We start from the raw sequence: 24,156 nt of genomic DNA, 5'->3' as shown, positions 1-24,156 counted from the left end.
GTCTGAATGAGAGTGGATTAACCAGGTCTGATTTTCTCTGTCTAGTTTGCTGTTGCTAGTTTTGCTGAATGTGATGCTGTTTCTGAAGTTGTCAAAGATAGAATATGCTGCTCAGTCCTTTTACCGTCTTCATCTCCAAGAAGAAAAATCTTTAAAGTAAGTCTTCCTTTCCACAACCTATTACTTGAATAATTCCTGAGCTGCAGAAAATGTAAGTCCAGTTTTAGAGAGTTTGGTCTGCCAACTTCTCTTTAGTCATACACTGTTTTGTTTTACCTGCAAATTTATGGGGCTAATGATTTCTGGAAAAGGCTAGAAGCCTTTCCCTTGATCTTTCAAAAAATTTTAAAATTATTTATTTGGCTGTGCCAGGTCTTAGTTGTAGCATGAAGGATATTTTAGTTGCTGCATGCAAACTGTTAGCTGTGACATGTGGGATCTAGTTCCCCAACCTGGGATCAAACCTGGGCCCCTTGCATTGGAAGTGCAGAATCTTAGCCACTGGACTGCCAGGGAAGTCCCTATTTCCTGATCTTTAAGACGGTATTTTTCTTTCAGTTTAGCCTCTGATTTGGTGTCAAGAGCGGAAGCTGTTCAAAAGAGCAAAGGCCAGGCCCATCGCTTAAAACGAGTGCTCCGGGACTCCATGGTGATGCTGGAACAGGTTGGTACCTCTGTGTGCCATGGTACTTGGTACTCATCCCAGTGATTCAGCTGCTTCTCTGGCTGTGAGAGAATATTCACTATACCGTTATTTGAATAAATCCCTCTTCTAGAGGCATCTAACCTTGCCAATTTCTGGATTATGCATTTTGTGTATATAGTTACTTTTATCAATACTTCTTTTAAAAAATGGAGATATACTATACTTACCATTGCATACCCTCCTTTTTTCAATTAGTAATATATTTGAAGGTGTCTCCATATCAGTATGTACACATCTACCTCATTCTTTTTATTGATCCTTCTATATAAGATTTCATGCTTAACATTAGCTCTTAAAAAAAAAAATTAGCTCTTTTTATAGAAATGGTAGATATTATATACACTGTCCATTATTTTGTTTTTATCTGTTAACCATGTATCATGGAGATACTTCTATATCAGCATATAAAGCACTTCTTCTTTTAATAGCATATAGAATTCAACTGTACATGTGTGGCATAATTATTTTACCAGTTCCCCATTGAAGAATAAATACATAAGTTATTTTGGTGTTTCCTATAAGCATTCTCTCTTGTCATCAATATGTGCTGCTTGGTTCTATGAATCAAAATTTAGGATTACCTTTGAAAAATAAAGACTAATACTCCCATTATAATATAAGATTTGTGTACTTTTCAAGTCTCACTGACTCTTTGGACATGAGTTTGAGCAAACTCAGGGAGATAGTAAAGGACAGGGAAGCCTGGTGTGCCACAGTTCATGGGGTCGAAAGCAGTCGGATATGACTTAATGACTGAACAACAACAAGGACTGAAATAAATATATTTTAGATAATAAGCAAACAACAACTTTTCAGAATTGAAAAGTAGAGATTTCTATAGTGCCTGTAATCAGGCATTGGCCTTCTGTTGGATAGGTTGTCTAACCTTAGCTTTTCTTTCCAGCTTTCCATCTTTTTGCCTTTTTATTCTACTTCCCAGAAATTTCCTCTTTTAATCTTCAAATTCTTCTACTGAGTTTTTCAGTTTTTACCAATTTTTAATTTCAAATTTCTCTGAATTTTCTTTTTTTAAAAAATGAAATTGTGAACTTTTTAAGTGGCTATAGTATCTTTCTCTCTGATCATGTTACTGATAATTAAAAAAATATATATTTCTTCTTCTTTCATACCCGCTTTCCAGCAAGATCCTTTCCCCCTCTTTTGATTTCTGTCCTTAGGGTAGGGGATTTCTTTAGATGTCTGTAGTCTTTTGCTGTCTGCCTGTGTGGATCCAAAGTTCTTAATGGGTGAGCTGGGCTGGTCTACCCTTAACTTCTCAGTAGATCTGGCTGGCCTGTTGGTTAAGAAATCCTCATGTCAGCATCTTTAGGTCTTTACTCTTGGACTGGTCAGTTTCCACAGAGGACTCTTTCAGTCTCCTCCCTGAAGGATTAAGGGCTGGCTGCCCGCATTTTAGGAGCTGACTGAGAGCAGAGGGATAGAGGGGGCAGGGCGATGGGACAATCCCAGAGCACAGTGTACATGTTACTGTGTAGTCCCTATTCTTGGTCAGTACTGCTATCTTTACTGATGTTTTGGCATCCTCCTGGCCAGACTGCCAGAGATCATCTGTTTATCCTCTCCAGAAAATAGGACTTCAGACTTCCGCCCAGGTAGTAGAAGAAGCCGCATGTCCAAAAGTTCATCCAGTCATTCTTATTTCAGTTCCTCTTTATTCCCACTTCCAAAGGTGCCTGTCAATTCCTGAGGCTTTTGAGGATTCTTCAGGGTAGATTCGTTTGGTTCTCAACTTTCTTTACTGTTGGCTTGGGATTCAGCGTTTTCAGGGCTGCCAAGTCATCCTTCTTCCTTCCAGTCTCCAAAGTCATGTTGCTCTTGTTGCCTTTCTGTTCCCCCCTCCCCCCAACCTCGTGGATTTATGCCTTAAAAAAAAAATGCCTTTACTGTGCTTTTGGTGGGGTTGCAGGAGGGAGCAAAATTGGACGCATGTATTTAATCTACTTATTCCCTCTTCAGTGCGCACTGCCTTGATTTCTTCCACTGACACTGCCCAAGCTAAGCTCCCAGTAGCCTCTGACTTTTAAAGTTAATGTACCTTTTTTCTGAGTTTTCATCTTACAGTGCCTGCATTTGACAGAGCTGACCATTCCTTTCTTGAAATATATCTAATCTTCCCTTCTTTAGAACCATGAAAAAACCTAGCTTTATTATGAAATAGCTTACATACCATAACATTCACCTTTTAAAGAATTTTTAGTATAATCACAAGGTAGTGCAACCATCACCTCTATCTAATTGTTAAGTTGCTAAGTCATGTCTGACTCTTTGCAACCCCATGGACTGTAGCACACCAGGATCCTCTGTCTTCCACTGTCTCCCAGAGTTTGCCCAGATTCATGTGCACTGAGTTGGTAATGCCATCTAACCATCTCACAGGCTTCCCTGTGGCTCAGTGGTAAAGAACCTGCCTGCCAATGCAGGAGACACAGGTTCGATCCCTGGGTTGGGAAGATCTCCTGAAGAAGGAAATGGCAACCCATTCCAGTATTCTTGCCTGGGGAATCCCATGGACAGAGGAGTTTTAGGGGAGATGGGAGGAGGGCTATAGTCCATGGGGTCGCAAAAGAGTTGAACATGACTTAGTGACTAAAGAACATCAGTAATAACAGACTTAAACACAATTATATCAATAATTATACTAATGAAAAGGGACTACTATCTAATTCCAGAGCATTTTTATCATCTCCCAAAGAAGCCCTGTAGTCATGAGCAGTCACTCCCATCCCTCACTCTCTCAGCTCCTGGTAATCACTAATCTACTTTCTGTTTTTATGGATTTGCCTATTCTGGACATTTCATATAAATGGAATCGTATAATATATGGTCTTTCATGCCTGGCTTCTTTCACTTAGCATAGTGTAAAACTGCTGTTTGCTGGTTAAAACCATCTTCTCTACCTGACCTCATCCTGGCCCAGTACTGCAGGCTTTACATTAGAGTCCCTTCCCTTCTCCTGTACTGCCCTTTAGGTTATCTCAGCTGCTTCCCTAACTTAGAATACCACACACACCAATGGCTCCCAAAGCATCTATCTCACCTTGACCTCTTCTCCAAGTCCAGACTCATACAGCCACTTGCTGACTTGGTGTCTTTACCTAGATGCTAACAGGTGCCCCAAACTGATCGTGTCTAAAACAGAATCCAATTTTCATCCTGAGCCAAACTCAATTCTCTGCTAGTTGACATAATTTCAAAAAATGATACTATCATCTTCCAGTTGTTCCAGTGAAAAACTTTGTATCATATAGTGTGTAAGTGTATATTTATGGATGAGATTATTTGTTTTGGTTCTGAGTCTCTCACTAGTCTGTGAGTTCCATGAAGGCAGGAACAGTGCCTATTTGGTTCACCATTATATACCCAGGACTTAGCACAGTGCCCAGCATGTAACAGGTGAACAAAAAATATTTGTTGAAAGAAAGAATTAAAAAATGACTACAAAAAAGAATAAGACATAATTATTGCTCTCAAGTTGTCTAGAATTTTATTAGAGATATCAGATGTCCATGTGTATGATAAAGACTACTTTAAAAAGTACAAAATTAAGCATCAAAGTAAGTAGTAATAATTTAGGAGTTTAGAGGCAGGATGATTAGGGGAAACAGTGGGAATGGCTCAGTTTTAGATAGGTGAAGATGAACATGAGCAGAGTAGCAAACAAAGGCCTGGAGTGGAACTTGAGTTGTTTAGGGGGTGGTGGGGAGACCACTGCAGCTTCAGAAACTGTTTCAGAAAACAAGCTGTTCACTTTGGATCTTCTGATGAATGGACTTATTGATAGGTAGAGCACAAAGCAGTGTGTCATAGGAAGAAGTGCAGTACTGTAGCAAACTGGAAGAGCCCTTTCACACTGACAGATAACCTAAGGAATAAGGCATTTTATAATCAGTCTTTTATTTGGGGATCCGTATAGACAATTTTATTAAATGCAAACTTCTGGCATACAAATAATCAGAAAAATATAAACAATGTGATTTTGAAAATTTTTCTCTGCAGTTGAAGAGCTCACTTATTATGCTTCAGAGAACCTTTGATCTACTAAGTAAGAACAAGACTATCCAAAGCTAGTGATCTTAAGGACCAAAATGTAGAGATACGTGGAACCAAAAGACAACATCTTGAAGAAAACCAGAAGATGAAAGATCTGAATGGTCACAGGAACATTTCAATATTTTTCATTATTCATACATCTAATATGAACATTCTTTCTAATAACACTTATTGGAGAATTAGCCTCCGATGGCCTTAAGAATCCATCCTTTCAGTTCTTATACATAATTCTAAGCTGTGAATTTCTCCAAGGAAGCGTGAAATATTTTGTGGATTTGAAGTTTTGTGACACAAAAAGAACTGAGTGGTATGGCCTCATTTTCACAGTGAGGTTTGAAGTTTGATGCTTTAAGTTTATCTGTTAGCACAGAATTAGTATGTATCCATTAGACTGTTTTCACAGGTAAACATTAAAGAGGATAAAGAAGACAACAGAAGAAACCTCTAAATCATTATTATCTTTTATCTTTTAAAACTTATTATTATCAGTTTTCAGGCATATATTATAACATAGCTTTGTGTACTGTAAATATTACAGTGTCTTCATTTGTTTAGCAAGTAAATTCAATAGTTGAACCTTTGAATCTGCATGTTGATGATTATCTGAAAGATTCTTCAGCCATGTTGTATATGAAGGAAATAAGTGTTTCTTCAAGGGGCTGTCAGAGGTGCAGTTATCTTGCCTCTTCATACATCAAATGGCAGGAGAGTCCACTTCAGAAAAGGAAGCATATAGGATACCAACCCTCAAAATGAAGAACTGTGCTCTGAGTTTTAAAAAGATTATGTTAAAACCTGGGCGTTTTAGTGTCAGAGCAAATACATACTTGAACTAAGCTTGGCTTCAGCTTAGCAAACTTTTATGATGGAAATGAGCCATCTGGTTGAAAATAATTTGTGGATTACTTTTCAGTAGCCACGTATGGCTTTATTTACTCATTCATGTGTGTGTGGCTATAGTCAGTTAGTTGTAAGCCAGACACAAAACTTTAACTCTTTAATGAAGACTTTGGGGGGCATTATCTCCCAATACAAGTGCACTGACAAGTTGTAAATCAGACATGAGCTTTGGCTCTTTCAAAGTTGTTAGGGATATGTGTCTTAATAGAAGTTATGTCTCTGGAACAAGAGAGGGACATTGCAGAATAATTTGTATATATTCTTACTGTTTGAATAACAATTGCCTTTAAATGGTTTTTTTTTTTGCCCAGAGTCATTCAAGCCACATGGGATTGCTAAAGTCATTTTTGTGATGCTTACAGAGAAAGAAAAGTATTGACTGGATTAGAGGAGAACCAGGTTTCTCTGGGTGAATCCCAACTAACCTACCTACCAGTGTATCTACCTGGAGGTTTTATGATGAGGATCTATGAGGTGTTTGACTGTGAGCAAGAATGACTGGATTGTCATTCTAAAACCTGTTCTCTGTTAAGTTCACAAAAATGGTCAATGAGAAGCTGAATGTATTTGTGATGTATCCTCAAAACTTGTACTTCATAAAATACCTCAAAAGAAAGTTACCAAAGTTGCTTTATAAATTATGACTAAATATGTGCAGAATTCAATTAACTGTATTCGAGCCTATGTAAATTGAGTATCAATAAAATCCAAAATGTCTAAGTCGTTTTTCTTCTTTTTCTGTCAAACTCTCCCCAAACTAGAAACCGTTTCAGTGAAAACATATACATGGGCCGGCACGCTTAAAAAAAAATTTGTGCAAAATTAAAACCCAAAGAGGACTCTCATCTTAGGGCAGATTTTATTTCTAATATGCAACCTGCTGGTCTAATGCAGACTGCTTGCCGGAAGTCATGAAAACGAACAAGTTGGATAATTAACAGATCAAGGACAGGGATGGGCCTTTAAGAGGTTAGCGAATTTGGGGGCGGTACGTCGGTTACAATTCGCGGTGGAGAGCTCCACCAACGCCTGTTGCTGTAGTCTCAGTGAGACTGGCCGAACCACGGCTCTCCTGTACTTCGGGAACCCTCCGGGCTCTGGGGTTTCCCGTATTTCCGCCTCCGCGCCTTCCGCGACACGAGGCACCCGCGGGCCGGGCGGGGTCTGGGCGGCCGCCTCTGGGGCGGGGCGGAGGTGCGGGGCCAGCCCGGGGCCCGACCGCCTGAACCGGCTCCGGGAGCCCGAGCTCGGCTCCTGCGCTCCCACGGGCGCCCGGGCCGCGGGCCGGGGAGGGGCCTCGCTAGGGCAGGGGGAGCCTCCGCACGTGCGGGCGGGCGGGCGGGCGGGGATCCCCGGCGCCGGGGGCGGGGCACCCGGAAGCTCGCGGACCTGCGGCGCTGAACCCCGCCGGCCCGGGGGCGGCGGAAGCACAGCCCGGGCGGAGGCCGGCTGTGCTCACAGGTGGGCGGCAGCGGAGAGCGAAGCCGAGGTCCCCGAGACTCCAGTCATCGCGCCCGGAGCCCCGCGGAGCAGAGATCCCGGAGCCACGTCCGCGCCTCGGGAGAAGCCGACCCTGCTCCTCTCCGCCTCGGCCTCTTTGGCTGTAGCCGCACCTCGGCTCCGGAGCACAGGTAACTTCCCTCCCAAGGTCATTCTTCGGGCTGGGCGGCGTGGCGTTCTCGGTCCGCCCACGTTCTAGCGATTGACGGGAGGCAGAGGCGCGCCCAGCTGAGGAGAAGCGGTGCTGGACGGCGACCCCGAGCGTTGCCCGGGCTCCTCTCCCGAGCCGGGTCGTCGGCCCCAGCGGCTAGACGCTTTGTTTCCGCCCGCAGCCCCGAGGGTGTTTCCACCCGCACCCAGGCTTCGGGCGGGGACAGCTCGGCTCTCCCCAGCCCGCACCCGCAGGTGAGCGCAGCCACCCGCGCCCAGGCTGTCCCGGGCCGCGTAGTCGGCTGTCGTCATGGGAACCGCTGGTGCCCAGACGGCGCCGGTCCTGCATGGGGTACCTGGAGTTGAAGGCAGCTCGGAAGCGGCTAGAGCCCTAGAGCTCTGCGCCTTGCCAAAGACAGCCAGAAAATCCTGATGAAAAGGGAACGACCTCCCCCTCTTTCTCATTTTTTTAATTCTCAGGCGTTGGTGGTTAATCAGAGATAGACGTGGATGTGTTTACGAGATGTGAGTTGTATTCGTTCCACTTTTCTTTCTGAGGGCTTCGTGTGCCTCGTAGTGACAGGTGGAAATGAAGGGCAGTGTGAAGCCAGTGAAGAAAACCAAAGCGGAAGAACCTGAATTGGAGCCCCTGTGCTGCTGCGAGTACATAGATCGAAATGGGGAAAAGAACCACGTGGCTGCTTGCTTGTGTGATTGCCAAGATCTGGACGAAGGGTGTGATAGGTAAGCACTGTGTGTTTCTTGATACTGACCCCACCGGCCCTTTTGAGAACTACCATGTATACTTGCAGCTTAGCCATCCGGAACGCTAGAATTTGCTCTTCATTCTGTTTCTACTTATCTCCAGTTGAAAGTTGTCTTCTGTGTCAAGCGTGAGGGCTTGGTAAAGATGACTTATTACTCAGTAGTGCACAACTGTCTGTTCAGCCCAGTTTATTAGGAATTATTATTTCTGACTTAAAGGGAGAAGATGGTGGAGAGAACAGGCAGATAAAGGAATAGTAGACAAGTTAAATTGTATAAAAAAATAAAATGCAGGCCAGTACAATCTGTAAGTTTAAAATGAACACATTAGTACCAGGAAGTTCCTACATTCTCAGTGGTCTCAGCATTCAGAGACTGACACCTTGGGACTGGCTTGCCCTTGGCCACAAAGGGCCTTGAGGGTTGAAAAATCGGTCTCACCCTTCTTTTCTGGGGAGGCGATCCAGCCAGAGGCATGATCCTACCCTGGATGGGTTGTTTTCAGCATGAGCAGCAGCACTGTCCTGATTGATGCTGTTTTACATTTGGCTTTTATTTTCACCATTATCCCAAGTGATGAAAATTAACTATCCAAAGAGCCAATTTCTAACATCACTGAAAAAATTTTGTACTAAATAGTAATAATCTGGTTTTTATCCATTTTATATTATATCCATTATATATTTAAAAACTGTTATCACATGGAAAGCATAGTGTGGGGAGGATAAGGATGGTGGAGACTTGCTTTTCCCATTGGCAATTACTTCTGGTTAAAAAAAAAAGTCATTGAAATGGCAAATTGCTGACTTACATCTTGGTGCGTTAATCTTGCCACAAGAGGCATTCCTGGGGACTACTATAGTCTAGTATTCCATAACCCCTTTATAATTCTTCTTTGACAGTGTGTATAATGTCTTATTGTTGTTGTTTAGTGCTAAGTTGTGTCCAGCTCTTTTGCAACCCCATGGACTGTAGTCCCCCAGACTCCTGTGTCTATGGGATTTCCCAGGCAAGAATACTGGAATGGGTTGTTATTTCCTTCTCGAGGGGATCTTTCTGATCTTGGGGTCAATCCCACGTCACCTGCATTGCAGGTGGATTCTTTACCACTGAGCCACCTGTAAGGCCCTATATAATCTCTTACAGGTGCCTTTAAGTATAGGTTCTTTAGACTTAGGTAAAATCCATCCTGAGAAAATGGAGCACTTTGGACTAATGAATGGGGAAATGATGCCTTTTCCGTAACCTGCATCACTCAAAACCACTGCTTTTCCATTAGCCTTCTAACTCTTCCTCCCTCCCAACCCGTAAGACCTGAGCTGTCCCTGAGTTCTCTTCTCTCCATACCCTTCTCTGGAGATGAGCTCCCAGCATTTCCATAAACCTGCTGCTCTGTATGCCTCCCGTATAATTAGTTCCCATTCATTTCCAGGTCTAGCCCTATTCTTTAAAATTCTAAATTTCTAAAATTGATGTTATCCTTCCTTCAACTGTTCCTTTCCATAATAGCCTAAGTATGCAAAAAAGTCAACAATACCACCTGTCCACCAGGCTCCATCATTTGAGTCATACTAGTGTGATCTCTTTTCTCAGCTATTTGTAAGACAACCATTTTGCCTTTTTCTTGATCACTGCCTCCTGTACAGTGTCAACGAACCTCCATCCATAGTTCTTCAGGTACTCTGTCTATCAGATCTAATCTCTTGAATCTATTTGTCACTTCCACAAATAGTGGAATTTGATTTCATAATCAAATTACATAAGGGATTTGATTTAGGTCATACCTGGATGGTCTAGTGCCTTTCCCTACTTTCTTCAGTTTAAGTCTGAATTTTGCAGAAGGAGATCTCTTCAAGAAAGTTAGAGATACCAAGGGAACATTTCATGCAAAGATAGGCACAATAAAGGACAGAAATGGTATGGACCTGACAGAAGCAGAAGATATTAAGAAGAGGTGGCAAGAATACACAGAAGAACTATATAAAAAAGGTCTTCATGACCCAGATAACCACGATGGTATAATCACTCACCTAGAGCCAGACATCCTGGAATGTGAACCCAAGCGGGCCTTAGGAAGCATCACTAGGAACAAAGCTAGTGGAGGTGATAGAATTCCAGTTGAGCTATTTCAAATCCTAAAAGATGATGCTGTGAAAGTGCTGCACTCAATATGCCAGCAAATTTGGAAAACTCAGCAGGGGCCACAGGACTGGGAAAGGTCAGTTTTCATTCCAATCCTGAAAAAAGGCAATCCCAAAGAATGCTCAAACTACTGCACAATTGCACTCATTTCACATGCTAGCAAGTAATGCTCAAAATTTTTCAAGCCACGTTTCAACAGTACATGAACCATGAACTTCCAAATGTTCAAGCTGGTTTTAGAAAAGGCAGAGGAACCAGAGATCAAATTGCCAACATCCACTGGATCATAGAAAAAGCAAGAGAGTTCCAGAAAAACATCTACTTCTGCTGTATTGACTATGCCTTTGACTGTGTGGATCACTACAGACTGTGGAAAATTCTGAAAGAGATGGGAATATCAGACCACCTGACCTGCCTCCTGAGAAATCTGTATGCAGGTCAAGAAGCAACAGTTAGAACTGGACATGGAACAACAGACTGGTTCCAAATTGGGAAAGGAGTACGTACATCAAGCCTGTATATTGTCACCGTGCTTATTTAATTTATATGCAGAGTACATCATGCGAAATGCTGGCCTGGATGAAGCACAAGCTGGAATCAAGATTGCTGGGAGAAATATCAATAACCTTAGATATGCAGATGACACCACACTTATGGCAGAAAGCGAAGAACTAAAGAACCTCTTGATGAAAGTGAAAGAGGAGAGTGAAAAAGTTGGCTTAAAGCTCAACATTCAGAAAACTAAGATCATGACATCCAGTCCTAATCACTTCATGGCATATAGATGGAGAAACAAGGGAAGCAGTGAGAGACTTTATTTTCTTGGGCTCCAAAATCACTGCAGATGGTGACTGCAGCCATGAAATTAAAAGATGCTTGCTCCTAGGAAGAAAACCTATGACCAACCTAGACAGCATATTAAAAAGCAGAGACATTACTTTGCCAACAAAGGTCCATCTAGTCAAAGCTTTTTTTCTCCAGTGGTCATGTACGGATGTGAGAGTTGGACTGTAAAGAAAGCTGAGTGCCAAACAATTGATGCTTTTGAACTGTGGTGTTGGAGAAGACTCTTGAGAGTCCCTTGGACTGCAAGGAGATCAAACCAGTCTATCCTAAAGGAAATCAGTCCTGAATATTCATTGGAAGGACTGATGCTGAAGCTGAAAGTTCAATACTTTGGCTACCTGATGCGAAGAACTGGAAGAGACCCTGATGCTGGGAAAGATTGAAGGCACGAGGAGAAGGGGATGATGGTGCATGAGAAGGTTGGATGGCAATCACCGACTCGACAGACATGAGTTTGAGCAAGCTCCGGGAGTTGGTGATGGATAGGGAAGCCTGGCGTACTGCAGTCCATGGGGTCACCGAGTCGGACATGACTGAGGGACTGAACTGAACTGAACTGAGTGTGATCTCTACTCTTCCTGATGCCATCCCCTGCCCTTCTGAACTGGTTTACTCCCCAGGCCCAGGATGGGTTTTGTGCTGTGCTCAAGTCTCTCCACGGAACGCCTCCTTGCCTTCCTCCCCACCCAGATGAATACTAGCCAGCATCAAGTTCCAGCACAGATTCCTTTTTCCCACAAAGACCCCTGTGATGATTCCACCCAGAAATGTGTCCTCTCTTCTGAGCGTTCCTTACAGTGTTTGGCATGTATAGTTCATTGGGCGATTTTATTATTTTGTCACTTGAAAGTGAAAGTGAAGTCACTCAGTCGTGTCTCTTTGCGACCCCGTGGACTATAGCCCACCAGGCTCCTCTGTCCATGGGATTCTCCAGGCAAGAATACTGGAGTGGGTTGCCATTTCTTTCTCCATGGGATTTTCCTGACCCAGGGATTGAATCCAGGTCTCCCGCATTGCAGGCAAACGCTTTAACCTCTGAGCCACCAGGGAAGCCCTGTATTTTGTCACTTATCTAATAATATTTCTTGAATTCCCATGTTGTCTTCACAACTAGATTGTGAATGGTTTTTTTGAGATTTTTATGTCTTGACAGCTACCCAAGTCTGAACAGTACTTAGGTGGAATATGTTTATTCCCGTGTATTTGTCCCATGTAGAAATAGTTCTGTTAAATATTTAAACATTTTCTCATTTGAATTAAAAAATTATACATGAATCTGTAAGGCTCTTGTTTAATAGTAAAGAAGTTAAATCCTTGGCCTTTGGCATCTTTTATCATTTACCTTGCTGTCTGGCCTGCAGTGTGGGGTGGTTTTTAATTCAACAAACATGTACCATGTGCCTTCTCTGTGCTCTTTCTGAATAGATGGATCACGTGTAAGTCCATGCAGCCTGAGACCTGTGAAAAGATCATGGACACAATCTCAGACCGCCTCCGGATTCCTTGGCTTAGGGGAGCCAAGAAAGTTAACATTAGCATCCTTCCCCCACTGTTCCTGCTGCCTGTCTTCCTCCGTGTGGCTTCCTGGCATTTCCTGCTGGGCGTGGTGGTTTTGACCTCCCTCCCCATGCTGGCTCTGTGGTACTACTACCTCACTCACAGAAGGAAAGAACAGACTCTGTTTTTCCTGAGCCTCGGACTGTTCTCCCTGGGCTACATGTACTACGTGTTCCTGCAGGAAGTGGTCCCCAAGGGGCGTGTGGGGCCCACTCGGCTGGCTCTTCTTACCTGCGGGTTATTGCTCATCCTCTTTGCCTTGTACAGAGCCAAGAAGAATCCAGGCTACCTCAGAAACCCAGCACACGACGACAGGGCTCTAAGTGGCAGCCAGGTTGAATGCCTGAACAGAAAAGGGCCTGAGAAGACCAAGGGGCTCCCCAGCGCAGATCTGTCGGGCAGTCTCAACAACCGCGCACCCAAGGATGAGACTAAGGACTCCCCGAGGACATCGGCCGGAAGCCCGGCCAAAGGGAAGGAGGACTGGTGCGCCAAGTGCCAGTTGGTGCGGCCAGCCCGGGCGTGGCACTGCCGGATCTGCGGCATCTGTGTGAGGAGGATGGATCATCACTGTGTCTGGTATGTTGGAAAGATCTGGAGGCTTGCGGAGTCTACATAAGTTCACGTGAGACTCTTGCTGAGTGTGCTTTTCCTTTGTGCCATCCTCATTTCTCGCCTTCCCAGCTTTACACCTTGTAGATATTTGTGGACTCTATATGATGTTGCCACTTAGTCATCAGTTTTTCGAGCTTCACAAATTTAGTTCTTTTCAGTCATTTCCTGAAGGTTTTTTTTTTGGGGGGGGGGGCTTTCTCTTCTTAGCTGTCCCTCATTTTCTCCTTTCTAAGAGACAGGTATCTACAGTTGAATGACATTTAAAAAAAGAATGTATTAGAAGTAGTATAGGTGCATCTCCCTCACAGAGCTCAGAACATGTTCCTGTACCTCTAGGTGACTCTTATCCTCAGTGTATTTTTCCATCATTTAGATGTGCCAGTGATTTCTAGTCTACATTCTTGACTTAAGGCCCTGACAGATAATTCCCTATTTGGTTATTTGTGCAGAAGTGGGCTTTTGGGGGGCACGTCTCTGCTGCCCAGTGACAAATGAGGACACCTGAGGCCCGTAAGATGTGAAGTGTGACTTTTAAAGAAAATGTTGCAGCTTTACTGACTAAATCTTAAAAGGGGTGTGATTCATTTGGGTGTGAATGTTCTAAGTAGCTCGTTTGCAACTTTCTCGCTCTTGAGGCAGTCGCAGTCAGTGAATTACTCTTTTTATGCCAAGGATTCTGGTCATGTTCCATTCTCCCCCTTAGAAGGGGGTGTGGAGAAGGGTGAGGGTGCTGACTGCCTGGATGGCACAGAAGCAGACCTTAAGTTCAGGGCTTGTGAACAGGGACAGCTGTTTTTCTGGGGCTTTGGGCTTTAGGAGTAAACAGGTATTTTCATTTTTAGGTTTTCCTCTTCTCTGTCTTCATCATTTATTCTCATGCATGCCTGCGTGTGTGCGTGCAGGGTGGTGGTGGTCCATTTGCAAGCGCTGGTTTGCAGAGGGCCTGATAGCCTCGCTTATGAGATCTCTGCCCACTGGATTATCCTGATGTGCCCATCAACATGCCCTGCAAACGGCCATGACATGGAACTCTGTACGTGACAAGTGGTCTGCATACTATCGAGCTGTTCTCCAACCCCACACTGCGTTTCTAACCTCCTGGGATCTTTTATTAATATGTGTATTTAATAGGGATTTTTTTTCCCACACTGTGTAATGCTTCTGATTTAGCATTTTTAAGTTATTATAACTCTGATACCATCTTATCCTTATGGCAGTGATGACAGTGTTAACACTGGGTAACAGACCTCACTTACTAATATCTAGAAAGATTTGTTAGCCATGTTTTACTTTTCACGTACTCTTGTCCTTAAACGAATGAGATGATTTCACTTTGCAGAGATTAGAGAATGTAAGAGTACATCTCTCAGCAGACAAATTTTTAATTCCCTAAAAGTGAAAACAAGACAACATATATTTTTTTTAATAACTGAAATGCATACTATCCCTGTATTAAATGCCTTCTTGTTTATTGAGTTACATAGAGAACTTTTAAAGACATGTTTGCTTTCTTCCCCCTTGTGCTGTTTTGAGGATAAATAGCTGTGTCGGAGAATCAAACCATCAAGCATTTATACTTGCCCTTTTGGTCTTCCTGCTCACCTCGGTGTATGGGATAACGCTGACCTTGGACACCATCTGTACAGACAGAAGTGTCTTCACAGCTCTCTTCTATTGCCCTGGAGTATATGCAGATTACAGGTGAGATCTCCATACAGGGGCCCCCCGGAAGAGGGAGTGGATTTGCAGTCAGCGTAAGGGGCTGTGATCTGCGGCTGGGTGAGAAGTTCTCACCCAAAACATGGGACAGGTTCTAGAGATGCTGGGTAGCCCTAAAATTGCTAGTACACAACTGTGCAGCCGATGTGTTCATTTTTCTCGGGTGATGTCAGAAGGAGCGCCGACCTTAAAAAGTGAGGATCAGGGGACGTTTCACTTCATTGCTGCTTTCTGGTGCTCTGTAGCCCAGACTTAATTTATTGCTTCTGACCCTTTTCTGAAATGCCTACAATCTCTGTAACCTTTCTTTTCTATTTAACCTCCATTGATTTTTTTTTCCTGTTCTTTTTTTTTTTTTAAATCACCACTCGAGGATTATTGTAGTATCTAGGTCAAAATTTTCTCCAGTGTTTTTAGGTTGGGGCTCATTTGTAGTGTGAGGATTGCCATGTTTTAACAGAAGCTGGAATTTTTTTAGCTTTGGCCTAGCCCCCCCACCCCCCTCACCCAAAACTCTGCTTTAGGACGTTTATCACAGAAGCCACTAAGAATAGTAGTTACCGAAGAATTTCACAACCTATGAAGATTCTCAACATAAAGAAGAAAGGACAGTCTTAACCCGAGGAGGACTCATCTATTTTAATACCCATGAATGTCTGGGTCTATAATAGCAAGGAGCAGAGCTGTCCATGGACTAGCACAGACAAGCGCCTGGACGGACAAAGCAGAGAGTGTCTTGAAAACAAAGAGTGAGAAGAAAGCAAAGGACCTTCAGGGTCCTTGTATGCTAGTAAGTGTGAGTTTTCTAGAGCTTCTGTGGGCCTCATAAATGAAATGAACATAGTCCAGCTACTATATTCTCAGTGCTGTGGACCAACGATTCATGTCTCCTCCCTGGGTCTTAGTTTTCCTCATCTTTGTAGTGCTTTAATCATCCCTGAGGTCTCTTTCAGCTTAACAGTGAAGATTCTGAACCAGTTTCCAGCTAACTCATTTGCAAATGTTGACCGAAAATAACCAGTTGGCAGACAGCAGATGAGCTGGAAGTGGCTTTCTTGCCCTGTGGGGTTTTGTTTGGTTCGAGGCAGTGGGATTTGCAATGTGGCTGTGCTCCTGATGCTCCTGCAGAGCTGACAGGGAAAGGGCTGCCTGTGCGGGGAGCTGTCCTGACTTGTGCTCAGCAACCTAGGAGAACAGAGATGAGTAACCTTAGCATTGCTCCTGGGTTCCCACCCACAGTTCCTTGAGGGACGTTTTCAGCAGTCTCACGGCGCCTTTATTTTCTTCTGCATTAAGAACAATTTAGGAATTACTCATTCAGCAAACAGATTTTGAATGGTGTTGTGTCAGGTATTGTGTTGGTTGTATGGGGGCTGCAAAACACACAAAACGGTCCTTGCTGTTCCTGTTTCACACCCTAGGAAAGGGGGCACCAGTAATGATAAAATAGGACATCTTACTAGTCATAAATGAAGCAGGTTATTGGCATTCCAAGGATGGGAAAGATGGGGTAATCAGGGAAGGTGCCAGAGTCCTTAAGAGTAAGTACTGTGTGTGTAAAATGTTACCATGGGGACGGCTTCCTCAATGTGAAGCGTCGGCCGCCCTGACCTGCCTTTTCCCGTTCCCAGCTCGGCTCTGTGCTTCACTTGCGTGTGGTACTCTGTGATCATCACGGGGAGCATGGCCTACATCTTCCTGATCCAGCTGATAAACATCAGCTACAACGTGACCGAGAGGGAGGTGCAGCAGGCCCTGCGACAGAGGACGGGGCGCCGGCTGCTCTGCGGGCTCATTGTGGACACGGGCCGGTACAACCGGGGCTTCCTGCGGAACTGGCACCAGTTCTCCACCTTGGGCGTGCACCCCTTCCACCACCCTGCCGAGGACATTGTCTGAAGTGCCTTCTGTATGGCTCCAGGGGTGAGGGGGTGGCTCCTCCCTCTGCTTCCTTGCGTCGGACACTTTGGTACACACAGGATGCTCGTGTTTATCCCTTGATTCCTACAGGCATTATAGGGCCATGCTCAGGTTTAGGCGCTGGACTGGGAAGAAATGAATTTTTCTGACTTCATAACTTAAAAGAGATTTTTATATCAAAGAGGTAAAAGTAGAGCCATTCCTTTCCAGTCACCTTACTAACGAACTAAGTCACCATAAGTTGTGGATTGCTAATGCACAAATGGATAGAAGCAGTTCCACCCATTACTATGGGGGAAAGAGCCTTGGATTAGGAGAGTTTCTAGTCCCTATTTCAATTCTGAATAGCCATGCGACCCTCAGTCAAGTCCCTTCGCCGAGTCTCAGGTTCATCTGTCAAGTCGGTACTGTTGCCTGCCCTGGCTACCTCACAGAGCGGTTGTTGGGGTGCGGGGGTCCCGTGAGGGATGAGGTATGTAGAAAACATGGAAAAACAACTAAAGCACCAGAGAGGTATGAAGTATTATTAGGAGAATCCTAAGACTGGAAAAAAATATTTGTAGGTTGGAATATTGAAGCTAGCATTATTAGAGTAATCCGTTTTCAGCATTTCAGAGTGAAAAACAGATCCTCAAATACCATGTTGGACAGTTAGGGGAATTTCTCTTTCTGAAGTATTAGATGTTAACTACTCACAGATGACCAGATGGATTTATGCTATCATCTGATATTGAAAGGACAGTTGATGATTTTAAGCATAATTATTACTAGTATAATGTACAGTGGTCATGAGTTTAGGTGATGCATTCTTATATTTATCTTACTTCTTATGTATTTATTCTGTTTGGATTCACTCCAGGTAACTCCAGTAGGCATCCATGTTTTTTTCTTCCCATGTTTTGCCTGATCAGGTGCTTGCACACTTGTGACAATGACTGGACAAGAACAGACACTCCTATGGGAAACAGTTCACTCTCTTCCTGGGTAGGGTGGCTGGTTATACCAAGGGCTTGACGTTTTTGTTCACGTAAGTAATACAGATACTGTCAGTAACAGCACTGAGTTGCAAAAACCAGTCTTTTGGCATTCACATTGTTCTGGCATGAGCTCTTTTTGAGTGACTGATTGATGTCTTCCCACTTAACTTGCACCTTCTTCTCATTCACCTTTCCCAAGCTAAAAGTGTCTCACTGGGAGAGAAGAAACAGGGTATATGTGGTTTCCACTAATTAATAGATTACTGTTCTTCCCTAGTTCTTCCTAAATTGTTTCTTTAATCATATTTCAAAATGGAAAATGTATAAAGGATTAACTATTTGGCATGGGCCCATTCTGCCATAGAATTAAGATGAGGCAATTGATTTCACGTGGGGAAAATACAACTCTTGAAATACTTGGTTTTGTACCTGTACTTCTTTGTAGAACCCCAAAGAATTCATGAGTCCTTAAATTTGCCTTGGCTTATAGCTTAACATAGGAAAAATATTGCCAGCTTTTTCAGTCTTTCTGTGTGTGCTGCTGTAGCAAGAGGTTTATAAAGGTCGAGAGGAAATGTTGCTACTTCTACAACTCTGCCCTCTGCAGCTGGCACCGCCCCTAGCCCTGCCATTAATCAAGGCTCTCCTCAAGACACACGCCACATTTTTATACAAGCTTGTCGTTGCTGTCCCCAGAGATGGACTGTTTAATGAACGATGGACTCCATATTACATTGATGATGAGCCAAAGAGCAAGTCTGGGGATGTTAGCAGTCTGTGGTTTGTACAGTAATGCCCTATCCCTGGCCCAGAATCAGGCATTCATTTGGAATTCATTGGATTTGATATAACTAATTCCTTTGTGTATGGGTTGGAGATAAGAGAGAGTAATAGTGTCAAGGACAGCACACGTGGCCAGAAATCTCTGATTGTAGTCTCTTGAATGCCAGATTCATAGCCAACTTGGATTGCTTAGCAATTGATAATAATAAAATTCACAGAAATGTTAGGATAGTCCGTAATCTTGGCCTCTGGCCAAATCTTTAGCAGCAACGAAAATACATTGTGCTGAAGATGTGCCTGTGCTCAGAGGCTCAGTTGTGTCCCTTTTGTGACCCCATGACTGTAGCCCCCCAGGCTCCTCTGTCCATGGGATCCTCCTGGCAAGAATACTGGAGTGGGATGCCATTTCTTCCACCAGGGGATATCCCCGACCCAAGGCTCACACCTGTGTCTCTTACATCTCCTGCACTGGCAAGCAGATTTTTTACCACTGGTGCCACCTGGGAAGCCCCCGGCTGAAGATAAAGATGAAGATGGTCTTTACTCAAAAGACCAAACTCATTTGGGAGAATGAAGAATGATCACCATCTTTATAACACACCCCCAATAGGGTTACCTGGATGGGCAATTCACTGTTTCCCCTCACTCAGATAAGGACTTTTTTTGCATATTATTTTGGCCGATTGGAATTAAGGTGCTTGTTTGAAGTTGAGAACTTCATGATTGGCAGTTTACAGAAGAAAGCACAAACCTTTGCAAAGCTCAGTGGTTTTGTGGAGGTAAAAGCCTATTGAAGTATTTGCACCAAAAGGAGCAACAGCCAAGGGACTATCTGTGAGCAGTTTCTGTAGACTCTGGGACGTCCTTTAGCTGTACTCCTGGACTTTCAAGCCTTTTTACCATCTGGAACCATATGAGGGATTTTGTTCTTTTAAAGGACAAGGCCTCTGTGAATGAATGAGCCCCAGAGAAAGGTGGTGGTGACTGTGGGGAATTGCCCGGCAAACCTGAAGCCCACAGTTTCTTGGCCGTAGGAGCAGGCTTGCCCCAATATAGTGCAGACAAGTGGGTCTCCCCCTTTCACCCCATGTCCTCAGCCTCTGTTAAACATACTGGATGTGGAGTTTACTAAATGATCTACTGTGATCCGACCACTTACATTATGGTCATGCCACTGTGTCCTCTTCCTGGGGAAGAGAAAGGGGTCCACTTGGAAGATCAGAGGGAGAAACCATTAAGGATCAGGACTGCATAAAGGGAGAAAATCCTTCAATACTTAACGTTTCTTATGGTACCCAAAGAATACTTTGTGGTTATTGCTGGTCACACCTGAAGCAAGCTGACCATCTGTTGACAATGCCTTTTTGGTAGGTTTCTCTGATGCTGCTGAAGTCAAGCCTTAAGTGTGTTTTGGGGACGCTGGGTTGCTCTTCTCATGTCAGCCACCCGTGTGTGTGTGTTTAGGATCCTATAAATCTTTGCTTTCCAAGTAGTGGTGGTTTCCTTTGGTGAATGAAGTACTTGTCTTCCACTGTACCATCTGCCTAGCAGAAAGACTGCTACAGACTTTTTCTTATGCAGTAGTCCTTGGTACTTGTAAAATTTTTAGCAAGGAAAAATTTTCTATACAAGAATCTTCCACTGCCAGAAGACACAACGCTGTTAAGTTTCTCTGTAAGAGTGACCATCTGCTTAATAGACTATTTCCTTTGGGTAGGATGTTAGCTTTTTTAATTATAAAATTCAACTTATATAAGCAAAAATATGACATCTTGAAGCACAGTTTTAACAAGGATGTTTAAAAATTGTTTTGTGAGGTTTAAGGTCTCTTTAAATTAGGTAAGTAGGTTTATATGACAACTTCATTTTAGCCATATATTGGTATCCTGTATTTTAAAAAGCATTTCCTCAAATAAGAAATGGATAATGGAGACTTTTGCCTGAGGCACCTGTTTGGAAAATGGTTTTCTCATCAGAAGCTTGAAAAGTATGCCATTTTGTATTAAACATTACAAAGGTGATGCAGGCTGTGAGTGAGAACTAAGCTTCACTTAATGGTGAAGAAAATTCAGTATGTTCTTCTGGATGTTTGTTGTGACTAATACAAACTTTTTGCAAAATCAGCTACATTTAATCCTGTTTCTAATGGATAGTTATTCCCACTTCAGTTGGCACAAAGCTTTTCACTGTAGTATCAGCAGCAGGTCAAAAACTGGTTGAACAGAGACCTTTAGGGGTTGTGACTATTTCTGTCGGGCCTGTGACTTGTCACTACTCTAACCTTCCTGATGGCATCTTTTACTTATAGAAAAATCATACTTTTAAGAGCAAAGCTTTAAAACCACAGCTAGTCTATTCTAGTTATGGATGCAACTAAAATCCGCTGTTTCTTCAGATGGTGCCACTAACAAGATGCTGTTACAGAACTCACAAACTCATCCTGTTGTGATACTATGGTCTGCATGATTTTGACGGTTTGAGTTGTGAGGGCTTCTGAGACTTTTCATATGATTACATTTCTGGGTCTGATGTTAGACTAGAGGAAGCCCAGGAAAATTTATTTAATATTAAATTTAATATTTAATGTAATAACTCAGCAACGTTAGACGGGATTTCTGAAGCCAACTCTGGAGGCTGTGGGCTAAACGTTTTGCACTGTTTTTATACTTGTATTCATATCCTCTTACCACCTCAGACTCAGACACAAGGCCTTTTAAGTGGAGGTTTAAAAAATGACTGCCATTCATGTAAAATAATGTACTGTGACCAAGTTGTTTAAAGGGAAAATAAAGTGCTTTCTTTAAGGAAAATAGTTGATGCTTCTTGGTTTGTCTCCTGAACTCTTGAGCTTTAAGAAAAGCCTGCACTAGAGCTGGGCTGCCTCTCTGGCTACCTGGTTCTCTGCATGCTGTGGAGGGAAACTGCCCCCAGCCCTCAATTGTTCTTTTCCTTGTGGTTACTTTTCCCCTTGTGTAGGCTGGGGATACTGCTTATTTGGGCATTTTACTAGCAACAATGTTTCATTTTGGTTTTGACTGGGCAGCATGTGCAAATTTAGTCCCCAAGGGATCAAACCTGCCTCCCCATCCCCCTCCACTGGAGCTTGGAGTCTTAACCACTGGACTGCCAAGGAGGTCCAGCAATAACATTTTAAATTATCTTTTTTTTTTTTAATTGGAGGCTAATTACTTTACAATTTTGTAGTGGTTTTTGCCATACATTGACATGAATCAGCCATGGGTGTACATGTGTCCACCATCCTAAATCCACCCCCACCTCCCTCCCCATCCCATCCCTCAGGGTCATCCCAGTGCATCGGCCCTGAGTGCCTTGTCTCATGCATTGAACATGGACTGGCGATCTGTTTCACATATGGTAATATACATATTTCAATGCTATTCTCTCAAACCATCCCACCCTCACCTTCTCCCACAGAGTCCAAAAGTCTGTCCTTTATATTTGTGTCTCTTTTGCTGTCTTGCATCTAGGGTCATCGTTACCATCTTTCTAAATTCCATATATATGCATTAATATACTGTATCGGTGTTTTTCTTTCTGAATTACTTCACTCTGTATGATAGGCTTCAGTTTCATCCACCCTATTAGAACTGATTCAAATGCATTCTTTTTAATAGCTGAGTAACACTCCATTGTGTATATGTACCACAGCTTTCTTATCCATTTGTCTGCCGATGGACATCTAGATTGCTTCCATGTCCTGCCTATTGTAACACAGTGCTGCGATGGACACTGGGCTACACGTGTCTCTTTCAATTCTGGTTTCCTCAGTGTATATGCCCAGCAGTGGGATTGCTGGGTCATATGGCAGTTCTATTTCCAGTTTTTTAAGGAATCTTCACACTTTTCTCCATAGTGGCTGTACTGGTTTGCATTCCCACCAACAGTGTAAGAGAGTTCCCTTTTCTCCGCACCCTCTCCAGCATTTAAATTTTATCTTTACGATACAGCAGCAAGAAAATTGTTAGGTCATTTACTAAGTTTCTTGCTAAGTAGGTCATTTTCTAAGTTATTTTCCTGTGTCTCTTCAGAAGGTTCTATAGGTAGGTAAAACGTCCTTGCTGAAACAATCAGAATGTGGGCTACTGAAGACTCAAGTTCTACTGATGCTTGAGGTGAAATAAAAGTAAAATAAAGCTTAAGAGAGAAAACTTAAGCTTTCTGCAATTTATTTAGACCCCTGGCAGGTTTATTTGAGGGATCCACTCTTCCTTATCTACTGGCTTGGCATTAAAACAAAATTGGTATTTTATCTGACTGCTAATACCAGCCAATGTGCTAAAGATAAGTGGAAACATTGTGATTTAGACAGGAAGAGGTTAACTATGAGTTGCTTTTAGTCCCATTTCTTTAGCAGCCATTTTAGTAGCCTTTAATAGCAATCATATTAAAGGAAAAAATAAGTGAGAATAGGGACACTGGAAGAAATAAAGCTCAATATAGTGTTTTTTATTTTTGTATCTGAGTAAATCATAACACATCTTCCATAGAAGAAGGATATGTCACTTTGTAGGTGGTGTAGCTAGATATCCTTTCTAGGAAGTAAGAGACAATAACAGGATTTATTGAACAACACACAGAATTTTCATTGTCAACTCAAATTTTAAGCTTACCAAATAGTTGTAGTTACCTCAGGGCTGCAAGAGACTGTCTCATTTTACTGTGTGCATTTACTGCCTGAATTTGTTGTTATAAGCATGTACTTTGTAATGAAAACTTTTTTTTCTAGCTGGTGACTCTTTCAGACGATTCACAGGAGTGTTGGGTCAGTCTTTACATTCTTTAGCACCTTAAAGATTAAAACATTCTTTGAATTCAAGATAAGTACCCTGATGCTGGGAAAGACTGAAGACAGAAGAAGAAGAGGGCGACAGAGGATGAGATGGTTGGATGGCATCACTGATTCAATGGACATGAACTTGGGCAAACTCTGGGAGATGGCTGGGAAGCCTGGGGTGCTGCAGTCCATGGGGTCGCAAAGAGTTGGACACTACTCAGCAACTGAACAACAACCTTGATACACAGATCAAGCTGAGCTGAGGATTAGAAGACAGATCGAACGTATTATTTCAAGTTGGAAGCGTGAGCTGACATTTTAACAGATTGCTGGACGGCCTTTGATAGTCTTTGCTTTTGGACTTCTCTTCACATTATAAAAGTGCACTGAGGAGAAGTATCTTTGGTGCCCCGGTTTCTCTGAAATCAGGACACACCGCTACCCTTTGCAGCGGCTTCCCAGAGTGCCTTTTGATTCACAGTTTTCCATCAGGTGGGCAAAATTGACAGGGTCTGGCAGAATGCCTGTTGCTGATGCTAAGGGACTAGATGACGCCCTCCTTTTCTAAGTACTCACTACTTTTAATTTCAATTCAGTTAAAGTTACATTTGTCAACAATTCACATTAAGCTATAAGGACACATTTTCCTGCACAGTCTTAGGCAAACAAACACTGTCCTTTTTAAAGTTTATGATACTAAAAATATATAG

At 43.0% G+C, this 24,156-nt stretch overlaps 2 protein-coding genes across 5 annotated transcripts in view; both read left to right on the top strand.

Moving 5' to 3' along the window:
• The window catches only part of GRAMD1C (GRAM domain containing 1C), a 111,217-nt gene extending 104,820 nt beyond the window's left edge, over positions 1-6,397 (top strand). The window contains 3 exon segments of the mRNA XM_043874265.1: positions 46-156; positions 559-664; positions 4,724-6,397. Coding sequence (XP_043730200.1) covers positions 46-156; positions 559-664; positions 4,724-4,795 — 289 coding nt within the window. The 3' untranslated portion in view covers positions 4,796-6,397.
• A 772-nt stretch (positions 6,398-7,169) lies between these two features.
• Positions 7,170-21,463, top strand: ZDHHC23 (zinc finger DHHC-type palmitoyltransferase 23). Of its 4 annotated transcripts, none has more exons than XM_043874735.1 (5): positions 7,170-7,308; positions 7,905-8,071; positions 12,506-13,216; positions 14,786-14,953; positions 16,603-21,463. In XM_043874735.1, the coding sequence occupies exons 2-5, from the start codon at positions 7,917-7,919 to the stop codon at positions 16,868-16,870; spliced, it is 1,302 nt and encodes a 433-aa protein (XP_043730670.1). In that variant the 5' UTR covers positions 7,170-7,308; positions 7,905-7,916; the 3' UTR covers positions 16,871-21,463. The 4 variants fall into 4 exon arrangements, with proteins under 4 accessions (XP_043730670.1, XP_043730669.1, XP_043730671.1 ...); XM_043874734.1 differs by having other exon boundaries at positions 7,171-7,308; positions 7,886-8,071; XM_043874736.1 differs by having other exon boundaries at positions 7,171-7,308; positions 7,808-8,071; positions 14,795-14,953.
• Positions 21,464-24,156: the final 2,693 nt, after the last annotated feature.

Source organism: Cervus elaphus, chromosome 19 (genome assembly GCF_910594005.1).
Source record: "Cervus elaphus chromosome 19, mCerEla1.1, whole genome shotgun sequence".
Taxonomy (NCBI): domain Eukaryota; kingdom Metazoa; phylum Chordata; class Mammalia; order Artiodactyla; family Cervidae; genus Cervus; species Cervus elaphus.
Note: the sequence above shows the minus strand (reverse complement) of the source record. Positions and strands in the feature narration are given on the sequence as shown.

Coding starts and splice junctions, on each gene's coding strand:
- ZDHHC23 (XM_043874735.1), top strand. CDS start 7,917: ATGAAGGGCAGTGTGAAGCCAGTGAAGAAAACCAAAGCGGAAGAACCT. Junction 8,072..12,505: donor CTGGACGAAGGGTGTGATAG/GTAAGCACTGTG, acceptor CTTTCTGAATAG/ATGGATCACGTGTAAGTCCA. Junction 13,217..14,785: donor ATGGATCATCACTGTGTCTG/GTATGTTGGAAA, acceptor TGCTGTTTTGAG/GATAAATAGCTGTGTCGGAG.